Source organism: Egretta garzetta, unplaced genomic scaffold (genome assembly GCF_000687185.1).
Source record: "Egretta garzetta isolate BGI_Z169 unplaced genomic scaffold, ASM68718v1 scaffold615, whole genome shotgun sequence".
Taxonomy (NCBI): Eukaryota; Metazoa; Chordata; class Aves; order Pelecaniformes; family Ardeidae; genus Egretta; species Egretta garzetta.
In genome coordinates, this window is record NW_009259857.1 from 883,528 (window position 1) to 903,531 (window position 20,004).

Below are 20,004 nucleotides of genomic sequence, written 5' to 3' on the forward strand. Positions count from 1 at the left end.
TGTACAAGATCCCCTTCTAGCTAAGCTGGAAATTGAAAATTTAACTTCGTGTGTGCTATTGTGTCTGTCAGTCTGTAATTTTATCTGTATTATACTATTTCATCTTTCACTTTTCAGTTCGTTTGCTGGATGCTTATGCGGAGTCGTGATAAAGCTGAATAAAAAAGGCTGCGAAACATGACGGTTTTAAAAACACCTACATGATATCTATTAAAACATCACCTATTATTTGACAACATCAAATGCCGCTCCACGATTCTGTAGCAGATGTTGTGGAAAGTAACAGCGGCTTCTGCAGAAAACCCGTGTCCGACTGCAGCCAACAGACCTGCGGGGACGCCCTCGGTGCCGGGTTCCAGCCGCCGCTGCGGGGCCGCCCTGAGTCAAACAGCATCACTCGGAGCGATGACGAATCTTTGTCAAAATGTAAAACTCGACTTGCAGTTACATTTGGGACGCTGTTCCACAGCTGGCCGTTTCCTCTCACGCAGTTCAACCGTGAATAATAGTGTTTGATTAAAATGTTATTGCACGGGACTTGTGTCAGGGCGAAGTATTTCGGAGCACAGCTACAGGTCACCGTTGTAGAAAGCCTCATCCCGTGGCACCCACTGCAAGGCTTGCAAAGGGAGGCTGGCGTCCCCTTCACCCTCACTCCTCTGCCTCACGTCATTGCCCCAGGGCCGCCCTGCTGCCTGCAAGCCAAGCATTTCTGACAGAGAGGGAGAGCGTGCACTCATACCGCTTCTCCGGTTCTGTCACTCTGCCTTGAATGATTTTTGAAACGGACATAAAACTGCAATGATCCCGGAGGGAGGGGTGTAAGCCTTGTAGAGAAACAAGGTCCTACAAGTTTTTTGAAACGCTGGTTGAGGAAAAAGATTAAAGGTGTTTAAGTACAGGGAGAACAAGGCAGGAGGAACTCAGCTATTCTAGGTGTGTGACAGCAGCCTCTCCTAGCGTACCGACAGCGCTTGCTGCCTTCTCGCCAAACCTCGCCCTGCACAACCTCGGCTCGGGGCCGCTGGTGTAGTTTTACTGCAATGCTCAGGCTGCATGCAAGGATTTCGCCTTGTCAGCTACAAACGGGTCAGCTACAACACAGAGGATAAGCCCTGCATGCGGACTTTTCGTGGAAGACGGCAGGTATGCTGGTGAAGTAGTACAGCCAGGCAAGTGTTCCCCCTTAGTGTTCCTGTACTGCACGCGCGCCTCCTAAATAAACTCGAGAGGAGGGATGACTGGTGAGGAGTCTGTTGAACACAGCCAAAATTAAGCATCAGGTCTTTGAAACAGAGCAAATTTTATTGCATGAAGTAATAATGGGGAGCGATAAGGGCAGAGATCCTTGCTGGAAGTGCCGCTGCATCTGTAGCAAGTGGAAGGAGACGGACTGCCGTTGCTGCGTACGGCCAGGGGAAAAGCTGGCCTGCCAGGAAAGGGTTACTGCAACCTACCGACTCTTACAAATGTGCTACCATCCCAATTACCTGTACACTTGAAATTGGCTACCGTAAAAAAGACTGAGAGAACTCATGGCAGCAGCAGCAAGGACAGTGAAGATGACTTGCAGCTACGCAGAGAAAACACAAGTTTCAGTACAAGGATTATGCAAGCTGGCAGAGTAAGAAAGTACACAGTCACCTTTAAAAAATAGTATTTCTACCACTCAGGCTTGGTAAGAGAAAACTTGATGGCACCAATCAATCAAGTACACTCTAGAGCAGTAATGATTCCCAAATAGTAAAGGGCATGAGATGTGCACTGGGATGGAGAGGTTGGTTTTGTCGCTGCCTGTGACCACATCAGCAGTCGAGACTGCATTGGTGTCCCAATAAGCATTGCTTTGGACTGAATTACTTGCCAGCAAATGTAGGTGCTCATTAAAGTCTGGAACCATTTTTTTTTTTGGTTTCAGCCATTACTAGTTTCATTTTTTAACAAATTCATAGCTAGAACATGCAGAAAGACTGCCTAGTCTCTTGAAGAAATGAATAGTTATATACTTTTTATGGCAAAGAGGCATGCTAGACATTGGAGTGAAGTACATTAATACTAAGTATTTAATATACAAGGATGGCATTCACATTGTCGACTTGTGTAATAAACAAAAGTACAAAGGAAAGTCTCAAAAGAGGTCAGTTTATCAAATTACCGAACAGCAGGAAATGCATTTGTCATTCTGGTTTTAAGAGAACTTCTTCATGAAGTGCAGTTTCAGGTATGCAATGATAAGGAATATTACTGTCATGCAAGCGAGGGCCAGGTGGTTCTGCCACAGGCCCCAGCTACTCGCATCAATGCCTTGGTTTTTCAGATACTCATCTCCGGTGCACCACCTATGGATAAATACACACACGTTTATAAACTTAAAGTCAGTTTGAAGTATCTGGGAAGATCCCTAGAAGTTGTAGTGTGATTTCACGTCTATAGTGGGCCAGGCAAACACCAGCTGTATGTTAGTATTTTATTTTCTACCTGTAAATGTGTTTTTCTTGTAGCCACAATCAGTTTCCTGTAGGAGGCTGAAATGGATTTCGCGAGGCTGTGTAACTGCTGTGTGTGTGGATGTGTTTCAGGGAACGTGGTTTAAAGAAAAGTGAGAAGCATCATGCCAGGTATTTCTAGTGTTATAAATACTAAATATGAAAATAAGCAGAATATTCTCTGCAGACAGAATGCAAAAACCCAGTCAAAACTTCATTTTCCATATAAAAACTCTGGTCATCAGTGAGTATCTCACAAACGGAGAAATGCTCTGGGACTTTCTACATCACTGGTGGTGGGATTCGTTTTAATGTACCAAAATACTTACGGCTGGCTTATCTGTCGATAGTTATTGTTGCTGGTTAAATTTGTGTTGTTACTGCTGCTGCAAAAGTTCAGACCAGTCAATTCATTGATTTGTAAAGCCTTTTAAAAGAAAAGAAACAATGACAACAGAAATTAATAGGAAAAGGAACGATACATTAACAAGGTTCAAATCAAATTTATTCTAAAAAGTGATGGTATCACTGTTTATTATGTTGGCCAAATCCCTATTTTTTAACCAAGCAGCACGGTTATTTTTCTTTTAAGAGAGGCATGTATGCAGTCCACTGCCTGTAATGCCTGTGCATCACCAGGCTTTAACACCTCCCCCGGGCTAGGATATTCCTGCACAGGCATATTAAAGCCAAAATTTCTCTGCGAAACATCACCCTGCCTTAAATTATCAAAAATTAGGAGAAAAGTTTTAGCTTGACAAGTTTGCTTTTGATTGATGGAAAATAATTGGGTTTTCAGGGGTAACATTGTTCTTTACTCTGTGCCATTTTCATCCAGCTGCATTCCGGTAGATGAGCTGTTTAGGGTCTCTCTCATATGAGGTGTTCCCAAGTTACAAAAATGAGCTCTTCCAAACAGAAGTGGGTACCAATTGATGAGAAGCCTTTCTTGTTTCAAGATACTGCACTGCGTTCTGAGGTTGCTGTATTTAATTAGCCTACCTTTGCTCATTAGCCCATAAAGTTTGGAGTTTTCTTTATCATGAGTAAAGACACGCCTTTCTAGCAAATCTTTTCCAAGTCTGTACAGGGGAAAATACAGGACTTACTGTCATTCCGTATCGAGGGATGCTAAAGTATTTGAACCAGGAGAGCCAGGACATGATGCTTGTGAGATTGACCAGCAACCCAGAGAAAATCTAGAAGCAAGGATTACAAAAAAGTCAACAACAGCAACAACAAAACCCAAATTGCAAATTACATGTGGTTACTGTGTGTTCTTCTCTAGGTCTTGACTGCTTCTTCAGATTAAAAACAAGTGGGACGGTTCCTAGAGGGTTTCTAGAGGAAGAAACTCTTCCAGTGGAAGAACAGGGGAGAGGGAAGGAATCATTTCTGTTACCCAGCTTTGGGCCATAACCCAAAGTGTGTGGTCCTCCTCCTGAAATGAGTAACAGGGAATGCTTTCAACTGTGCATTCAACCCAGACACTTCCCATCTGCGGGTCCCGCCTGGGTTCCCATGAACTGGCTGCTGTTGCTCGGGTGTGTGGAGCTGCTGGAGGTGTGCACTCGGCTTTGCTTGTGTGCCCTGAGCCTGAGGCAACGGGGGGCTTTGGCTGTTGGTTCAGTGCTGCCTCACTGTTTATGGCGCCTGCCTTCTGCCTGCAGCTGGCTGTGTGTTGTCCAGTTCTGACACGCCTGACGGTCGCTCTGCAGCTGAAGAGGGCAAGGGCAGTAGTGGTCTCAGAGAGCAGGAGGCTGCGGGTCATGCCCTCAGCCAGGCAAATTTGTCTTTGGCAAAGCTAAAGGAAGGTGAATGAAAAGCAGCTCTAGGCTGCTTTCTGCTTTCCAGGCTGCCAGAGCCACCGAGCAAATCAGACAAATCAGGATGTTCAACATGCTCAACCCCACAGTCTTTTTGCAGAATTCAGCTGAACTCTGTGCCTGTAGGGGTTCTAGATTTCAGCATTGCTAGGATTTCAGGATTCAGTCTAGAAAACCAAGTACTGCTACTCACAATCATAAAAACAAATGCGATAGTCATGAGCAGGTTTGCTACCGCCACCACGCTCTGTCCTGCTGCAATGGCTAGTGCCATAGAAGTGGCTGTGTAGGACACCATCATAAGGGTAAACATCATTGTAAAGAAGGCTTCTACTGTTGGTTTCAAACCTTAAAGATCAGAAGAAGAAGGGTTTCAGTATGATCCTGCCAAAAGCTCTACCGTCACCTGAACGCTATCCTGACTTGGGATACATTTTTGTCTGACAGCATAGGCTGTGTCACCCAAGGCTGCAGTGGGGCTTGTGACAGCCCATATGTCTATGCCCTCTCAACAGGGGACAGGATGAGTGAGGAGCATGCCTGTAACTGCAGTAACAGTGGAGACAGCAGAATCGGCAGAAGTTACAGTACTGTACTCCACGCAGTCCAAGGTGAAGGCTTCACCGTGGCTTCAAGTTGTCTATCGAAGTAGAAATTTCTAGGGTGCTTCCATGAGCAGCAGTTGTACAGCATTTCACTTGTTTCCAGCAGAGAGCTCTCCTAGTGAACCTAGTGTCCTTTGGGTGGCTATGGATTTGATAGCAAGGTCTATCTCCTTCCAGTTTCACAGTCTGAGAGCCTCTTGATGATACAGCCTTGTTTCCTATTCCCTAGGGAAAAAAACTCATACTATAAAACGAACTGTGATTAATTTTAAATTTTGCTTGCACTTTCAAGTTTTTGGGACATCCCAAAAGGACATTGTGATCTGACACCTGACCCTAGGAAAATGGTCTGCTTGGGACATACTTTGAGGATGATGTTTGAAGGTGTTCTAGGGCACTAAAAGTTGGTGCCAGCAGATTTCAAAGTCTGCTCACTAACCGGAAGGCGTTTCACCAAAAAGAACAAGCTGATATGAACAATATTAAGTTCTTAAAGCTTTTTCTTTGATAGGTGTTCTTGCAAGAATGGAAAAAATATTTTGTAAAAGTCACCGGAAGCTAAGATGGCCATAAATGAAAAGGAATAAATCAAACCTATGTCATAATGGTTATGGCACGCTTCCCTCTAGGGACAGTGATGAGACACGTCACAAATTCTGACATGAATGCTTAAATCTTTGAAAGCGTGTCTATGCCATGCCGATGTAGTGCTTTAGCCTATATAAATATACATGTATACATGCATATATATGAAATGCAAGTGCCTTGCTGTAATGGGACTGTAGGAGACCATACTTGCCTAACAGGAAGTAAATTATACAGGTGAAGATGATGCTTGGTATAGTCCTCATGGGTATTAAATCAGCTATTAGCTTTGAGATGAAATATGGAGACGTTCTGTAGTACCCACTGATGTATTCGTGTCTGGAACACAGAGATATATACAGTATATTACGAATTTAATCACTAAAAACCAGTAAGATTGTTTGCACCTGCAGACAAATGAATTCTAGCTCAAACTGGAAAAAAGAGTTCTTCCATGGTTAGGCTGTAATTGCAAATGACCACTAAGCCACACACTATAGTAATGGTGGCACCTTCATATGCAAATGAATATGGATACTTGTGCACATAATTTCTAGTAAATGTATGTCTCATGTCATCAAAACAGGGAGAGAGGGTAAAGCTTAAACAGTTTTTCTTTTCTGTACAGTGTAATCTGCATAGCTTTAGAGAATCCAGTTAAGGTAGTATTTACTCACTAGCAAGTCACAAACTTATTAATCAATACCTAAATTGAGTATTCAGGGTTTGTTTCCTACATATGTTAATAACTTTAAACTCTGAGCCATTTGCAATCATAGGTACCGTTTGGGCGATTTGCAGACGACTCACTGGCAGGCTGAAAGAGAACATTTGCAATGAGCACTAACAGTGAAATAATTTCAAACCTCTGCACTGGGTGTACTTAAATTAGCTACAGCAGGGCAAACAAACAAACTCTCTCACAGGAGCCCCTGATAACTTTCTTGTACGTTTTACTTACATAAATATCTTTTTTTCCACAACAAAGAGTTCAATAGCTGAGATGCTGCTGAAACACTGGTTGGTGGTCAGGAAGAACATTGCACCCACTCTACAAAAAGCAAAACGGCAAGCTCTTATTAAAGATGTGATGCAAATGTAGTGGTTCCACTACAGCATACATAAATCCAACCGGAGTGCCTGGAGCTCGTCAGTATGTGACCTCCCATTCCAAATTCCATGAGAAAGGACTTGGCTACAAGTCTGAGGCTATAAGAAGCCTGAAGTAGACGTGGTGCAGGCAGTGTTTGTTGTTTGCCTGCAAGGGTAGTATGTCCTCTGATGCAGCCAAAGGATAGAAAATGAACAGCATTTCCTTTGGGTTTTTTTTTAAATGTTATTTCCTGACACATTAAAAATTCTCAGTCTGTGAGGCATTTCTCTGATGCAAACTGTGAGGAACTGAATAAGCAATGTGAGAAGCAGATTTCACCTTTTCCACTAAAATTTAAGGCTTTGCTTTCACACTTTCCTATCCAATTTAACACTGGTCCATTTTTAAGTAAATGCTGTGAAGTGTTCCAAGATTAAGAACCCAGAGCTTTCTTAGTTGCAAACCCATTTTTCAGGTCATGCACATACAGTTGTGAAAATGATACATAGACCAGAATAACTTTAAAATCCAGCTTTAGATGCACCATCTGACTTACTGCTGGTAAACTCAACTCTGTAGCGAGAAGCAGTTGCAAGATCAAAGCTTTAGTTACCCAGGTTTATGTAGCCAAGTCTGTACGTTTTAATCTTTTTGTCTTGGGGAAATCTTTGCAGAAAAGAAGTTAAAATGCTGCCATGCTGAATTAAGCCTTTTTTATGTGATGTCTGCTGTTCAGGAACCTGGCTGGCACTGAAGAACGTCATCCTGAAGAAGCAGTGTTACCCACTTCGTTTGGACTGCTTGGCCAGGTTACAGCGTGGCAGGGCAGAACTGCATCCCCCTCCCAGTTCTGCGGGGACCTTCCTAGAGGCAGAAGAACATCTGCACTTTGAAGTCACTAACATAGGCTTGGCCTTACCTACTGATGTGAAGGGGAGCATTTGCTTTAAAGAGATAGATATATTTCGTAAAGAGCTCGCGGGTTCCTGCTGCGCCTCAAGCTGTTTGTTACCCTATCGCAATGATGAGGGAGCTTTATGAAATTTTTGGCTACCCATTACCTAAACTGACTAACCTGTTCTGTAGACCGGCAGAGTCCTCCTTCAGTCCAAAGAAAATGGCACCTACAACCAGTCCCAGGAAAGCTGTAACACACAGCTAAATGCAAAAAAAAGAACAGAAGAGGAAAAGTATTATCTCATTGCTTTCAAAGCTTCATAGCTAGTTTTTTTGAAGTATGTAGCGGGTGAGCGTAGGTTGACAGGAAGCATTTTCGGAAAGGACAAAAGCTGTCTGAGCTGGGAAGGGGGCCAATGGGGTGGTTGGCTGCCCGCAGGACTTCAAGTCTTGCTCCACAGTACCCTTTGAGACACAGCAGCTCCCCTGTGCCACCTGCCCTGGGGCCGGCCAGCCGCTGCTGCCCTGCTCGGGCAAGGCACAGGGACAGGTAGGAAGGAGGGACAGCCCGGGAGCTTCAGCTGCTGCTCACTGTTCTGTGCTGGCACTGGCAGGAGGCAGGTTCCTGCTGCAGTATCGCAGCTGGTCCCTGACCTCACGCCAGGCCAGATCTACCACCTGAGGGAACTGCTCTGGGAGCACTGGGAGGGTGCTGCTGGCTCCAGCAAAGGGAGGAGGATGATAGCAGGGGCTTAGTGAGGCAGGTTAGAAAGAGGGAATAGCACCTTTCCCCAGGAGAACCCCAGCATCACGTGCTCCTCAGCCAAGCTCCTTTCCCCCATTACTGTTTCAGCCATTCTTGGATGTTGTGTTTAAGTTAATCGGTGATGTATTGGCAAGATCGCTCCTCCCGACACTCTCCGCCATCCATCCTCACTGGGACAGTCAGCGACTCCCCATCTGCAGTCAGTGGCAAGGGTTAACTCTGGCACTAGGGCTGACCACAGCTCTTCCCTGTAGTGCTTCTGTGGTGGTTTCTCTTCAACTGTCTCAACACTACTTTCAACCTGGTAGCCAAGAACTGCAGTCTTTTGTGACCGCCGGATTGGGGACGACAGATTGTTTTCATGTTCCGCAGCACGTAATTGCTGAGCCCTATCACACATCTTACTCACGGGATTGTTTTTGCCATGAGCAAGATACTATGATCAGGCTGTAGGTGTGCTGATATTGGCAGTCTGCAACACAATCTAAAAAGCAAAGATACCAGCTGCCTCAAGGATATAATTTAAACGGCTGAAATGTGTACATCACACTCTTTTAATACTAAATGTGAATGACAAAAACCTCAACAAAACTGATGGTATCAGGCAGTTCTGTCATTTTTAAGTGTGAGCAATGCACGAACCATAATACTCTAAACCCGTTGATCCATGGTACCCTATCACTAAGATCCTGCCAAAATGAGCAAATGTCAAGGATAATTCAGCTCCTAAGCCAACTGCAGTAGAAAGCAGGGATCATATCAAGACCAATTTGGAGCAGATTAATGAAAAAAGGCTTAATGAGCCATGTACCTCTCAAAGAATGCTTGTAAAATCCATCCCTAATGAGGGCGAGGAGATAGAAATGGTTGTGAGAAACAAGTCAGGACCATTAACCTTGGGGTATTACGACATCCTTGAGAGTCTAATTCTTGTCACAAGGTCAAGCTTTTACAAAGCAATTATTAAGGATCTCCATCGTATCAACATACAGACACACACACATGCTCGAAGCCTTTTAACCTCGGGGATTCTGGACTCATTTCCCCTCCACACTGGCCGTTTGTTCACTCATTTTATAAACCCTGATGAAGATAATTTATACCCCTGGCTCAGGACCAATTTTTCTATTGGGTCCTCTAGAACTGCTGAGAAATGCAGTGGGAGTTTTGCTGGTGCTGGGACTGCAGAGTTTGGCTCGTGAAGTAGGGGATTCCTAAGGATTAGTCTTTCTGCTGAGGTCAGTCAGGCGTTCCTTATTTTTGAAGGCAATGTGCAGCTTTGAAGGAATCAGTGGTGTTGATTCTTCTGAAAAAGCAGCACTAACAGGGCCAGCCACGTAGAACATGCTCATCTTCCATGGCAGAAGTTAGACCCTATTGTGGTCTTCATCACATCTTCTCCAGAAGACATCATCGCCACTATGAACAGCCAAATGACCAAATGACACAGACCTTACGAGACTGTGAAAATATTTTTACACTTAATACTAAATGTGAATGACAAAAACCTCAACAAAACTGATGGTATCAGGCAGTTCTGTCATTTTTAAGTGTGAGCAATGCACGAACCATAATACTCTAAACCCGTTGATCCATGGTACCCTATCACTAAGATCCTGCCAAAATGAGCAAATGTCAAGGATAATTCAGCTCCTAAGCCAACTGCAGTAGAAAGCAGGGATCATATCAAGACCAATTTGGAGCAGATTAATGAAAAAAGGCTTAATGAGCCATGTACCTCTCAAAGAATGCTTGTAAAATCCATCCCTAATGAGGGCGAGGAGATAGAAATGGTTGTGAGAAACAAGTCAGGACCATTAACCTTGGGGTATTACGACATCCTTGAGAGTCTAATTCTTGTCACAAGGTCAAGCTTTTACAAAGCAATTATTAAGGATCTCCATCGTATCAACATACAGACACACACACATGCTCGAAGCCTTTTAACCTCGGGGATTCTGGACTCATTTCCCCTCCACACTGGCCGTTTGTTCACTCATTTTATAAACCCTGATGAAGATAATTTATACCCCTGGCTCAGGACCAATTTTTCTATTGGGTCCTCTAGAACTGCTGAGAAATGCAGTGGGAGTTTTGCTGGTGCTGGGACTGCAGAGTTTGGCTCGTGAAGTAGGGGATTCCTAAGGATTAGTCTTTCTGCTGAGGTCAGTCAGGCGTTCCTTATTTTTGAAGGCAATGTGCAGCTTTGAAGGAATCAGTGGTGTTGATTCTTCTGAAAAAGCAGCACTAACAGGGCCAGCCACGTAGAACATGCTCATCTTCCATGGCAGAAGTTAGACCCTATTGTGGTCTTCATCACATCTTCTCCAGAAGACATCATCGCCACTATGAACAGCCAAATGACCAAATGACACAGACCTTACGAGACTGTGAAAATATTTTTACACTTGAGTCAACCACTAGCACTTCACTGTGTGCTGAAGTTTAAGTATGCAAGTGTAGTCTGTTAACCTTCCCTGGTGGGGGAGAAGACTTGAGGCCAAGCCCCACAGTGCCAAGCCTGGACAATTGGAGTCAAGTCTGAAGAACGTTCTTGAGCAAATGTGTGAAACTACTTGGGAGATAATCTGCTCCTGGCTGGGAGCAGCAGAATAACCAGCTGGAAAAGATCACGCAAAATCTTTCAGCAGTCCAAAATTAATTGCTGAACAGTCCCTCGTGATGCCTATTTGGGATTATTTAGGACACCTAATGAATCAGATGTCCAGACCTTGAACACTTTTTTTCAGATGCTTACTGCAGTCAAAATATCAAGAGGTAAAAACCATCCAATGACATATCTAATGCAGTAGTGGAATAAATTCAACGCATACCACAAAAGGATAGATACAAATAGCGTTACCTGAGCTATGGAAGCTTGAGGGTTTCCTATCAGATTTTTAAATGTACGCTTGGACACCCATTTCAGCTGATGAAGGAAGGAATTGGCATATGTGATTTGTCGGAAAACTGCTTTTGTTTTCTTTTTATTTCCCAAAGAAATATTCTCTAATACTGCTTTTGTTTCTTGGTAGTAGGCAGAGTTGGAGTATTTTTCTGCTAACTTCTCAGCCAAGGTTTTATCACATTCAGTGAGTTCTTCAGTGCTCTCTGCTGAAAAGATTGAAAAGAAATACGACTGTTTCTGTAAGGGATGGGAAGATTGTTTAGGACTTAAGCCAGGAGAGTTATGTTGGGGTGGGAGAGTTACTAACGAACCAGAAGAATTAGTATGCACATTTAGTTCCAGTGATTCATTGCACTGAGCCTCATAGCGTGCAATTCAAAAGAGCTGGTATAAGTAAGATCAAACCTCTGTTTGTCTGTGCGACCTGTCCCACAGGCCACGGCTTCACAGCAGACTATGTAAACCCTTGTCTGCCAATGCAGTTTCAAACTGGCAGCGTCTGACTTCTAATCAAAAAGTTATTTCCCCCCCCTCCAGGTTTCTGTAAGTGATCTGTTTCGCAGATCCGATGAGGTAATCCTAGACCTCCCAGACTTTCAGATCCAGGTAATCCTGCATGTGTCAACTTTACTCAAACTTCTGAGTCTGTCATGAAGAAATTTCAGCGGGAGCTCCTTTTTTCTCAACTGTAGTCCAGTCATAGAATCATAGAATCAAAGAATTGTTTAGGTTGGAAAAGCCCTTTAAGATCATCAAGTCCAACCATTAACCTAACCCTGCCATTCAACCACTAAACCATGTCCCTAAGCACCTCGTCTACAGGGCTTTTAAATACCTCCAGGGATAGGGACTCAACCACCTCCCCGGGCAGCCCGTTCCAATGCTTGACAACCCTTTCAGTGAAAAAAATTTCCCTAATATCCAAACTAAACCTGCCCTGGCGCAACTTCAGACCATTTCCCCTCACCCTATCGTCCATTACCAGGGAGAAGAGGCCGACCCCCACCTCACTACAGCCTCCTGTCAGGCAGTAGTAGAGGGCGATAAGGTCTCCCCTCAGCCTCCTCTCCTCCAGGCTAAACAACCCCAGTTCCCTCAGCCACTCCTCATCAGACTTGTGCTCCAGAGCCCTCACCAGCTTTGTGCTTTTCCAATGTCAAATACAGTGTGTGTTGCCAGCTATAATGTTAGTCAGACCCTGAACACAATCAGCATTTTTGTAAAATGCTGGTTGCTTCTTTGGTAAAGACATAGTGAAACTGTGTGTTTGGGCACACAGCATATTCATTATTCCATTTCCCTCTTCATTCATGTGAAAAGAGAGTGTGCTGTTAATAAATAGTGACAGACAGGATGAAAAAGCATGCTACTGAACACAGGTGAGATTTGATCTGTTAGTTTGGGGATAATTCCTGCCTTACCACACCTTCAGGGAAGCATCAGGAGACCACTGGTCCCCTCTCTCTACCCCCTCTTCCCACTCAGAGGAAGGAAAACAGTAATTTTGTAACAAACCATTGCATTAGGTAAAAAATACAGGTCATAACTGCATCAAATTACATCCCTAACTGGAAGAATTGTCCTGGTTTATCGTCTCTGCTTCTGCAGGACTTCAGCTGGTTTGCCTCCAGGATAAAAGCAGCTCTGTCTTTATGTCAAGAGGTAACAAAACAGTCTCTTAGATTCCCAGACATTATAACTTCAACACAGGAAGATATTCTATCACCTTTAACATCTCGTAATTTGAGTGTGACACAGAAGTATGCAGGTCAGTTTATGAAGAAATGAATAGCAATGATAAATTACTAAATACCTATTTATGAGAGGCAAACTATTCTTGCATAGACAGGAATATTTTACATAGTAGGGCTCTATGTGAATGTGGTACTTATTTCAGGTTATGTTAATTATTTTCCACATATAAACAAAAAGGATTTAGGAACGGTGTGGGTTTTTTTTTTCCCTTTTAAAGCAACGTGGGTCAGCAGTACATAATATTCTCATGCATACAAATAATTGCACACTTGTACAACACCGTTATTGGTTGTTTGGCATCTGTAAATGATTTTTCTGTGTTGTGCTGGACACCTTCTGGCAAAATACATGCTATGATAACTTCACTCAGCTCTGGGTTTCATACCTGTGTTCGTTTCATCAGTCTTGCTCATCGCCACCGCAGTGGAGTCTCCATTAATGATGTCCAGGAAAAAGTCGGCAGGGTTGTTGTATGGCTCACACTCGTAGCCTGTGGTGACAGCATTACAGTCCCTGAGCGGTGGTTGTGTGGCTGGCAGAGGGCTGTGCATGGCCGTCATGAAGAGAGCCACGCCATCGTGCCTGCTGAGTGGCCTGCACCTTAAGCACCGCAGGCTTCCAAAGGTCTGGGCTTACCCAGGAGATGAACAGCACTTCTGGGCAGCTCTGTCAGTGAAAGCAAGGTGACAGCTGGCAACGTGCCCTTCTCAACCCTAGCCTGGGCTTTGTCTAATTAAGATGCACCCAGGAGCAGTTGAGTAGAGGTCAGCCCTATCATCCAAACCCACATATGGGTCAAGAGGTGAAACACCAGGAGAAATGCTTAGCCTGTTAAAATCCCAGGCTTGCTAATACACACTATGCCCAATTCTGATCAAGTGCTATTGGCATTTTATTCAAGTTAGTGCAAGGTAAAGACGTTGCTGCAGTTGGCCCTGCTGCAAGTCGTGCTCACCGATAGACTGGAAGTACTCAATGGCGTGCTGGGCGGGCCCGTGGTACAGCACTCTCCCTGCTGCCAGCAGCGTCAGGTTGTCGAACAGTCGGAATATGGAGTACCGAGGCTGGTGGATGGAGAAGATTATTGTTTTTCCTTGTTTTGCCATCCTGAATGTGAAGTAAAGAACGACAGAGAAGTTAGCTTTGCAAGGTGATTCAGCATTTAGCTAAGAGAATTTGCAAGTTCAGTTAAGCCTTGGTTAAGTTCGATTAACTTGGCGTGCCAGAGAGGGGAAAGGAGAAGGAAAAAAAAGAAAAAGAAAACATTGAGGGCATATTTATAGTGTCTGTGTGAGAAAAGAAAGTTCCCTCTCGCTGGGACTGTTGTTGGAGGAGAAGGTCCTGGGAAGATTTTGATGCAAACAGAAAGCTCTGAAGTGAAGTGTTTGAGTCCTCTTTGCTTGTAGCAAATGCAAAATTATGTAAAATAGGCAAATTGTACTTGTTTTCCCAAAGATAGGCTTGAAATTTTGTGATGGGGAAACAGCTAGCTGTGTTCTGACTAACGTTCACATTAAAATTGATTACCATACCAGACTGTACAACAAGCATTTTTATCACTTTATCACTTTTCTGGCCCAGGCAGACGTGAAAATAAATTAAGCTGTCCATGACAGCTATCACAGACAAACTGTAGTCCCCGCGTGCACGTGCTTTGTGTACTGCTGTCGGCAGCTGCTTTGGAGTGAGAGAATTCATACAGCCTTTTTCCTACCCTCTTTGCAGCCTCGGCTCGCTGGTGAACAATTACATGTCTGATTTCCCTGTTTGCTCATTCTATCTGTAATTTAAGTCGAATACAACTGAAATGTGGCAGAGTTGAGTGGTGAAAACAGGAAGTGGTTTCCTAGGGCATCACCTTTTCAGTAGCAGCAGGACAGCGTTAGCAGTGCTGGCATCGAGTCCCGTAGTTGGCTCATCCAAAAACAAGATGGCAGGATCTGTGATGAGCTCCATCCCAATATTGGTCCTTTTCCGCTCTCCTCCGGACACCCCACGAGTGAATTGGGTGCCAACCTGCCGCAAAACAAGAAACTTGTCTCGTTTACCCAGATAACAAATACTTGAGTGACCAGCACCTTACTGACATGGCAGCATTTGGGAAGAGTTGTCAGAAATTTTGGCCCTACTCTCAGGTACAGATGTAGATGCTACCTCACACATAGGCCGTTTCTTAATATTAATATTACTTGAATTGTTCTCTTTTTCTCCAACCACACCTTGCCCCTTCCCTGCAATGTAATAGCATATGGCAGAACCAGCACAGAGTCTGTACATATTGCCATACAGAAATGTTATTAATTATTGTATTACTGAAATAGCCTGTTTAATTTTACTTTTTTTTTAATCCACCATGCTGAGCTATTTGGTTAATTAAATAAATGAGTTAATATTTGTTCATGATTTAAGCACTATATTTACATGCCTTACCTTGGAATCTGCCACTTTGCTCAAACCCAGCTCCTTGATGATCTGATTCACTCGCTCATTTTTTTCCTGTTCCTTCACTGACTTTGGCAAACGGAGCGCTGCCGAGAACTTCAAATTTTCTCTTACAGTCAAGGTTCCCATCACCACATCATCCTTCATTTAAAAAAAAAAAAAGTAGATACTTGGTGGTTGCTATTTTTTCCTCTGAGAACTGCATCTACCTGCGTCTTATGTTGTCCTTGCATGCAGAAGGACAGAAGCAACTGCCAGAACATGCAGTAAAGTGCATCTTCAATGCCTGTGTCGTAGCAGAGAGTTGATTTCATGCATGTAATTATATTTGCCTTTATTCGTAAAGCAATGCAATATAGGAACATCATCCATCATGCATGCATATCAAAATGCATAAATAGTAACGTATTCAAAACTATCCCTCACGTATTCTTACCTTATTCAGTTTTTTGGAGGTGTTGAGTGAGATACTGAAGAGCTACAGGGACCTAGGGAGCAGCTACAGCTCAGGTCACTTATCCCTGTGCGTTTGTTAATGCAGCCTCAGCCCACTGCAGGCAAGAGCGGGGAGAAGAGGAAGAAGGAAAAGAGAGATTGGGTCCATGTGGGGTAGGGTGAAGGTTTTCTGAGTTTGTTTCAGCAAAGGAGGAAGTGGCATAGGTTTTTTAGATATTAGCTGCTTGTCTCTTGCGAAGGGAATCTGTCAGATGCAGGAAGTTCAGACAGTTATGTGTGTTTTGAGAGACTACCTTTCTGTAACACGCTGACTGTGCTTTTATAAGGGGTTTTCATAGATGCACCTCTTCAGGTCTTGATAAACTGCAAGCATGCTGCTGAGCACGGGTAGTGGGGAGGGGAAAGAAATGAAAAGAAGGATGTTGTTTTCCTTCTTTTGTCCTTCACATGTCTTTCTCCCCAGCCCACCCTGGCAGGACAAAAGGTTTCCTCAGAACCAGACTTAATGACATTGTCCTTGGGCAAGCGGAGCTACAAGCTGTTTATTACCAGAAAGCATCATACCTGGAAAATGCTCCACACATATTGGTAGCCTACAGCTGTTCCCCCAGATGGAGACCAAAGGATCCAAAGCATCCGCTCCCATTGACTGTGGCGCATTAAGAGACCCAAATGCAAAGCAGATTAACTTCCCCAGCGAGGGTGGCCATGTGGAGAGTTGCTACTGCGCCAGTCTCGATTCCTGGATCAAGGCAAGGTACTTGCAACACTGCAGCAACTTCTTACAACTGCAGTCAGAAGGGGACAATAGAATCCATAGCGTGATAATAATTATTTACCTGTACTACATATCCAGAGGTACATTTAAAGTTGGCAGGCTGAGGAGCTCCATTGATCAAAATGTCACCAGAAAGTCCATGGGGATCCTTCCTTGCGGCCAAAATGTCGAGTAGACTAGGAGAAAAGTTGGTTACTTTGTCAGGAGGATGCAGCATCTCTGAACCACAAACCCAGTTCATGGAACGAACAGCTACATAAAACCATCCCATGTTAAACATTTGCCATTTAGAAACCCCCCAGCAGCTTTCAAGGGCTGAATTTCTTTTGTTCTGGTTTCCCAAGGAAATGAGATCTGTGCAATTTCATAGCAAGTTTGTGTCCATTTGTTCAATAATATGAGCTTAGCCTAGAATGTTATGTAAAGATCACGCATCAGGAAAGTGTGGACTAAAATTGAAATACATCTTTGTCATGTAAGCTGATTGTCTTTTTTGAATTCAGGTATTCCTCAGAAACCAGTGAAAACAAATGAAAACAAATGAAAACAAAATCTTTCCCTGAAAGTCTTGTCCATTACTGCTAAATATGTGCAGGTTCATTTTGTCCTTGGTGTAATTTCTGTGTAGGGCAAAGGTGGCACTTACGAAGATTTACCACTGCCAGTGGGCCCCAAAATTGCATTCAGTCCTGGTCTCATGATGCCACTGTAAGAAAAAACAGATAGGTTTTACAAAATAGATAGGGTGTTTTTATCTCTCTTATCATTTCATCTTGTAGGTTAGTGTAAGTCATCTATAGAACTACCTTCTGTATCCCATTAATTTGGGATTTAAGGAAGCTGTCCGATCACAAACAATATTTATGATCAGTCAAACTCCACCTTAATTTTATTCCTAATTCAAGAACTAATCTTCATATAATGAAGACAACACAGAAACTTGAGTAAAATGTAGCAAAAGCTGCATGCATGAAACTCAAAAGCCAGATAGAAAAGGTTTTTCGCATGCTTCCCCCCATGGATCTCTAGAAGTGGAGCACGTACTTGCTTTAACCATATTCAGTTCTAAAGGCTTCTTCTCTTAGCAGAGAACAGAAGACAGAACATGCTAGGGATTTGTCTGTGCTTACAGAAACTGCAGTTGATAGTTTCTCTGTAGCTGATTTTAAGCCACATGAAACTCAAAAGCCAGATAGAAAAGGTTTTTAAGTATTTGGGGAAAAGATCGTATAAAAATGATACAGTATATGGAAATACTTCTGCCTTTTTTTTAACTTTTTACTCGAGCACATCAAAGCGTCACTGCTATTTTTCCTGACTAGCCCCAAAAATCTGCGCTCAACAAGCTTTGGTGTTAACACAAGAATCACGCTGCCTACACAAATGCCTGTCTGTATACCAGGAATGTTGGAATCTTGGAATATCTTGGAACAGCACTCTGGTACTGGTTGTTATCAGCAATCCAGGTATCAGCACTCCGAGTACTTGGCTGTGGGTCTGGGACCAGTACAGCTGTCCTTAGGGTCTAATGACATGCAGCCTAAGAGGCTCGGTTTTGCTCTTCCTGGTGCATATTTGTTTCCTTGAGTTTCTTACTGTGGGAATTTATGGTTCCACAGATTAAAAAGCATCACATTATACAAATGTTATGTTATATGTGATTTTAACACAAAAAAAAAAAACCAATATGTAACAAAACAAATGCAGATGTTGCATTTTCTAAATGGGAAAAGCTCAACGTGTGTTAGATGTTGGTCTTTGACAGTAAGCCACGAGGGGGGTCTTCTGCTCACATCGTTGCCAATGAGCAATGTCAGTCAATTGAGTTACTGTAACATACAGCTCTTGAGGACAATAGGAAAGATTTTAAGAGCTCATGCTTAGGAGGTGTGGAAATTGCATGGGCAAAGAGCAGGACGGACAGAACTACACAAAAGGGTGAATATTTAAGACAGAAATTGGAGTTAGGGAGCTGGAAGTCACGGGTAACTTGAAATGGCATGTTGTGTGAGTACTTGCCACTTAGCTTAACTACTGAACTGTGAATGGGCAAACTTTATGCCTAGGTTGTTGAACAAAGGCCATAAGGACATGGTTCCTTTATGGCTGTAGTGCTCAATGTTGAAAAGGAAAAAACAAAAAAAAATAGAAAACTTTACATCTCTTCAAAGTTAACCTAACCCTCGTTTGTATTACTCTCTTAAACATTTTACATTAAGACCACCAAAATTAACCTTCCCAAAGGCCACCTTAGGGAAGGAGACACAAGCATCGAGGACAGGCTGTTCGTATCTCAGCTAAACACCACAGCAGAGTGGGAGACTTGCCAGGTGGTGCAAAGCAGCCGCGCTGGCTCATGTGCCCCTGTGCCGATAGCAGCCCTGTCCCTCCCTGTCCCTCCCTGTCCCTCCCTGGGAGGGGATGGTGCCCAGCAGCACCAGCTCTCTGCTGCACAGCCTCAGCTCTAATGACTAAGGGCCACTGGGGCTTAGCAGGAAGCTTAAGCAGAGCTGACAGCAAACACGAAGCAACCATACATACCTATAATTTTTCTAAATCTTGATCAAATTCTGTATATTGGGCTTAGTGGCTCAGCAACATGAGTGAATTCAACTGTCCGGACAGAAACAAAACATACACATACTCGAAAGAGGTGTTTAAATACATACTTGACATCTCTCAGAACTTCTTTATCGGCTGTTTTTCGACAACACAGGAACCCAGTCTTTATCTTCACATGGTAGCAGATGTTGTGGAAAGTGAGTACGCTTCCTCCCCTGCCAGCTAATTCTGGAGAGGACTGCTTTCTGCTGGGGATGCCATTTGTATTTGCGTCTGACATCTGAATACTTAGGTGTGGCTGGCCTTCTGCCATTTTTCCTCTACAAATGAAAAAAAAATGAAGGGGGAAGATTTGATCAGGTATGGAGAGGAAAGATGCGTCTGTTGGGTCCAGTGTTTGGCACTGGACCTACTGTGGGCCTTGCAGATGTCCATCTAGGTCTCCCTCTTTCAGATAGGAAGTTTGGGTCCTATGGGCTCAGACCTTGAGATGACACGGAGCTGATGGGGAGCTGGGTCTGCCATACTGCTTCACACCTCATGCGGTGTTAGGGAGATAAGAGTCTCCTTCCACCCTGATGGTGTGTTGTGGTGGGTTGACCTGGCCACCAGGTGCCCACCCAGCTTCCCTCTCAGGGGAATCTCTGCTCCGGTGCCTGGAGCACCTCCTTGCCCTCCTTCTTCACTGGCCTTGGGGTGCACAGGGCTGTTTCTCCCACATTTTCTCACTCCTCGCGCCGGCTGCTGCACAGCATCTTTTACCCTTTCTTAAACAGGTTTTCAGAGAGGTGCCACCACCACCACTGACACGCTTGGCTTTGGCCAGCGGTGAGTCCGCTGGTGGC

General features: G+C 43.9%; 1 protein-coding gene across 2 annotated transcripts in view; it reads right to left on the reverse strand.

Moving 5' to 3' along the window:
- Positions 1-1,297: 1,297 nt before the first annotated feature.
- ABCG2 (ATP binding cassette subfamily G member 2 (Junior blood group)) overlaps positions 1,298-20,004 on the reverse strand; it is a 24,033-nt gene continuing 5,326 nt past the window's right edge. Inside the window, exons 2-16 of one of the 2 annotated variants that reach the window (XM_009639994.2) lie at positions 19,267-19,479; positions 17,244-17,303; positions 16,659-16,773; positions 15,352-15,504; positions 14,780-14,937; positions 13,877-14,028; positions 13,307-13,411; positions 11,122-11,369; positions 7,671-7,753; positions 6,464-6,553; positions 5,717-5,841; positions 4,506-4,660; positions 3,596-3,685; positions 2,816-2,913; positions 1,298-2,339 (exon numbers count right to left, since the gene is read on the reverse strand). In XM_009639994.2, the coding sequence (XP_009638289.1) occupies positions 2,189-2,339; positions 2,816-2,913; positions 3,596-3,685; positions 4,506-4,660; positions 5,717-5,841; positions 6,464-6,553; positions 7,671-7,753; positions 11,122-11,369; positions 13,307-13,411; positions 13,877-14,028; positions 14,780-14,937; positions 15,352-15,504; positions 16,659-16,773; positions 17,244-17,303; positions 19,267-19,472 (1,989 nt within the window). In that variant the 5' untranslated portion in view covers positions 19,473-19,479 and the 3' untranslated portion in view covers positions 1,298-2,188. Of the gene's footprint in view, positions 2,340-2,815; positions 2,914-3,595; positions 3,686-4,505; positions 4,661-5,716; positions 5,842-6,463; positions 6,554-7,670; positions 7,754-11,121; positions 11,373-13,306; positions 13,412-13,876; positions 14,029-14,779; positions 14,938-15,351; positions 15,505-16,658; positions 16,774-17,243; positions 17,304-19,266; positions 19,480-20,004 lie in introns of both variants that reach the window. The other variant, XM_035895517.1, reaches the window with a different exon arrangement.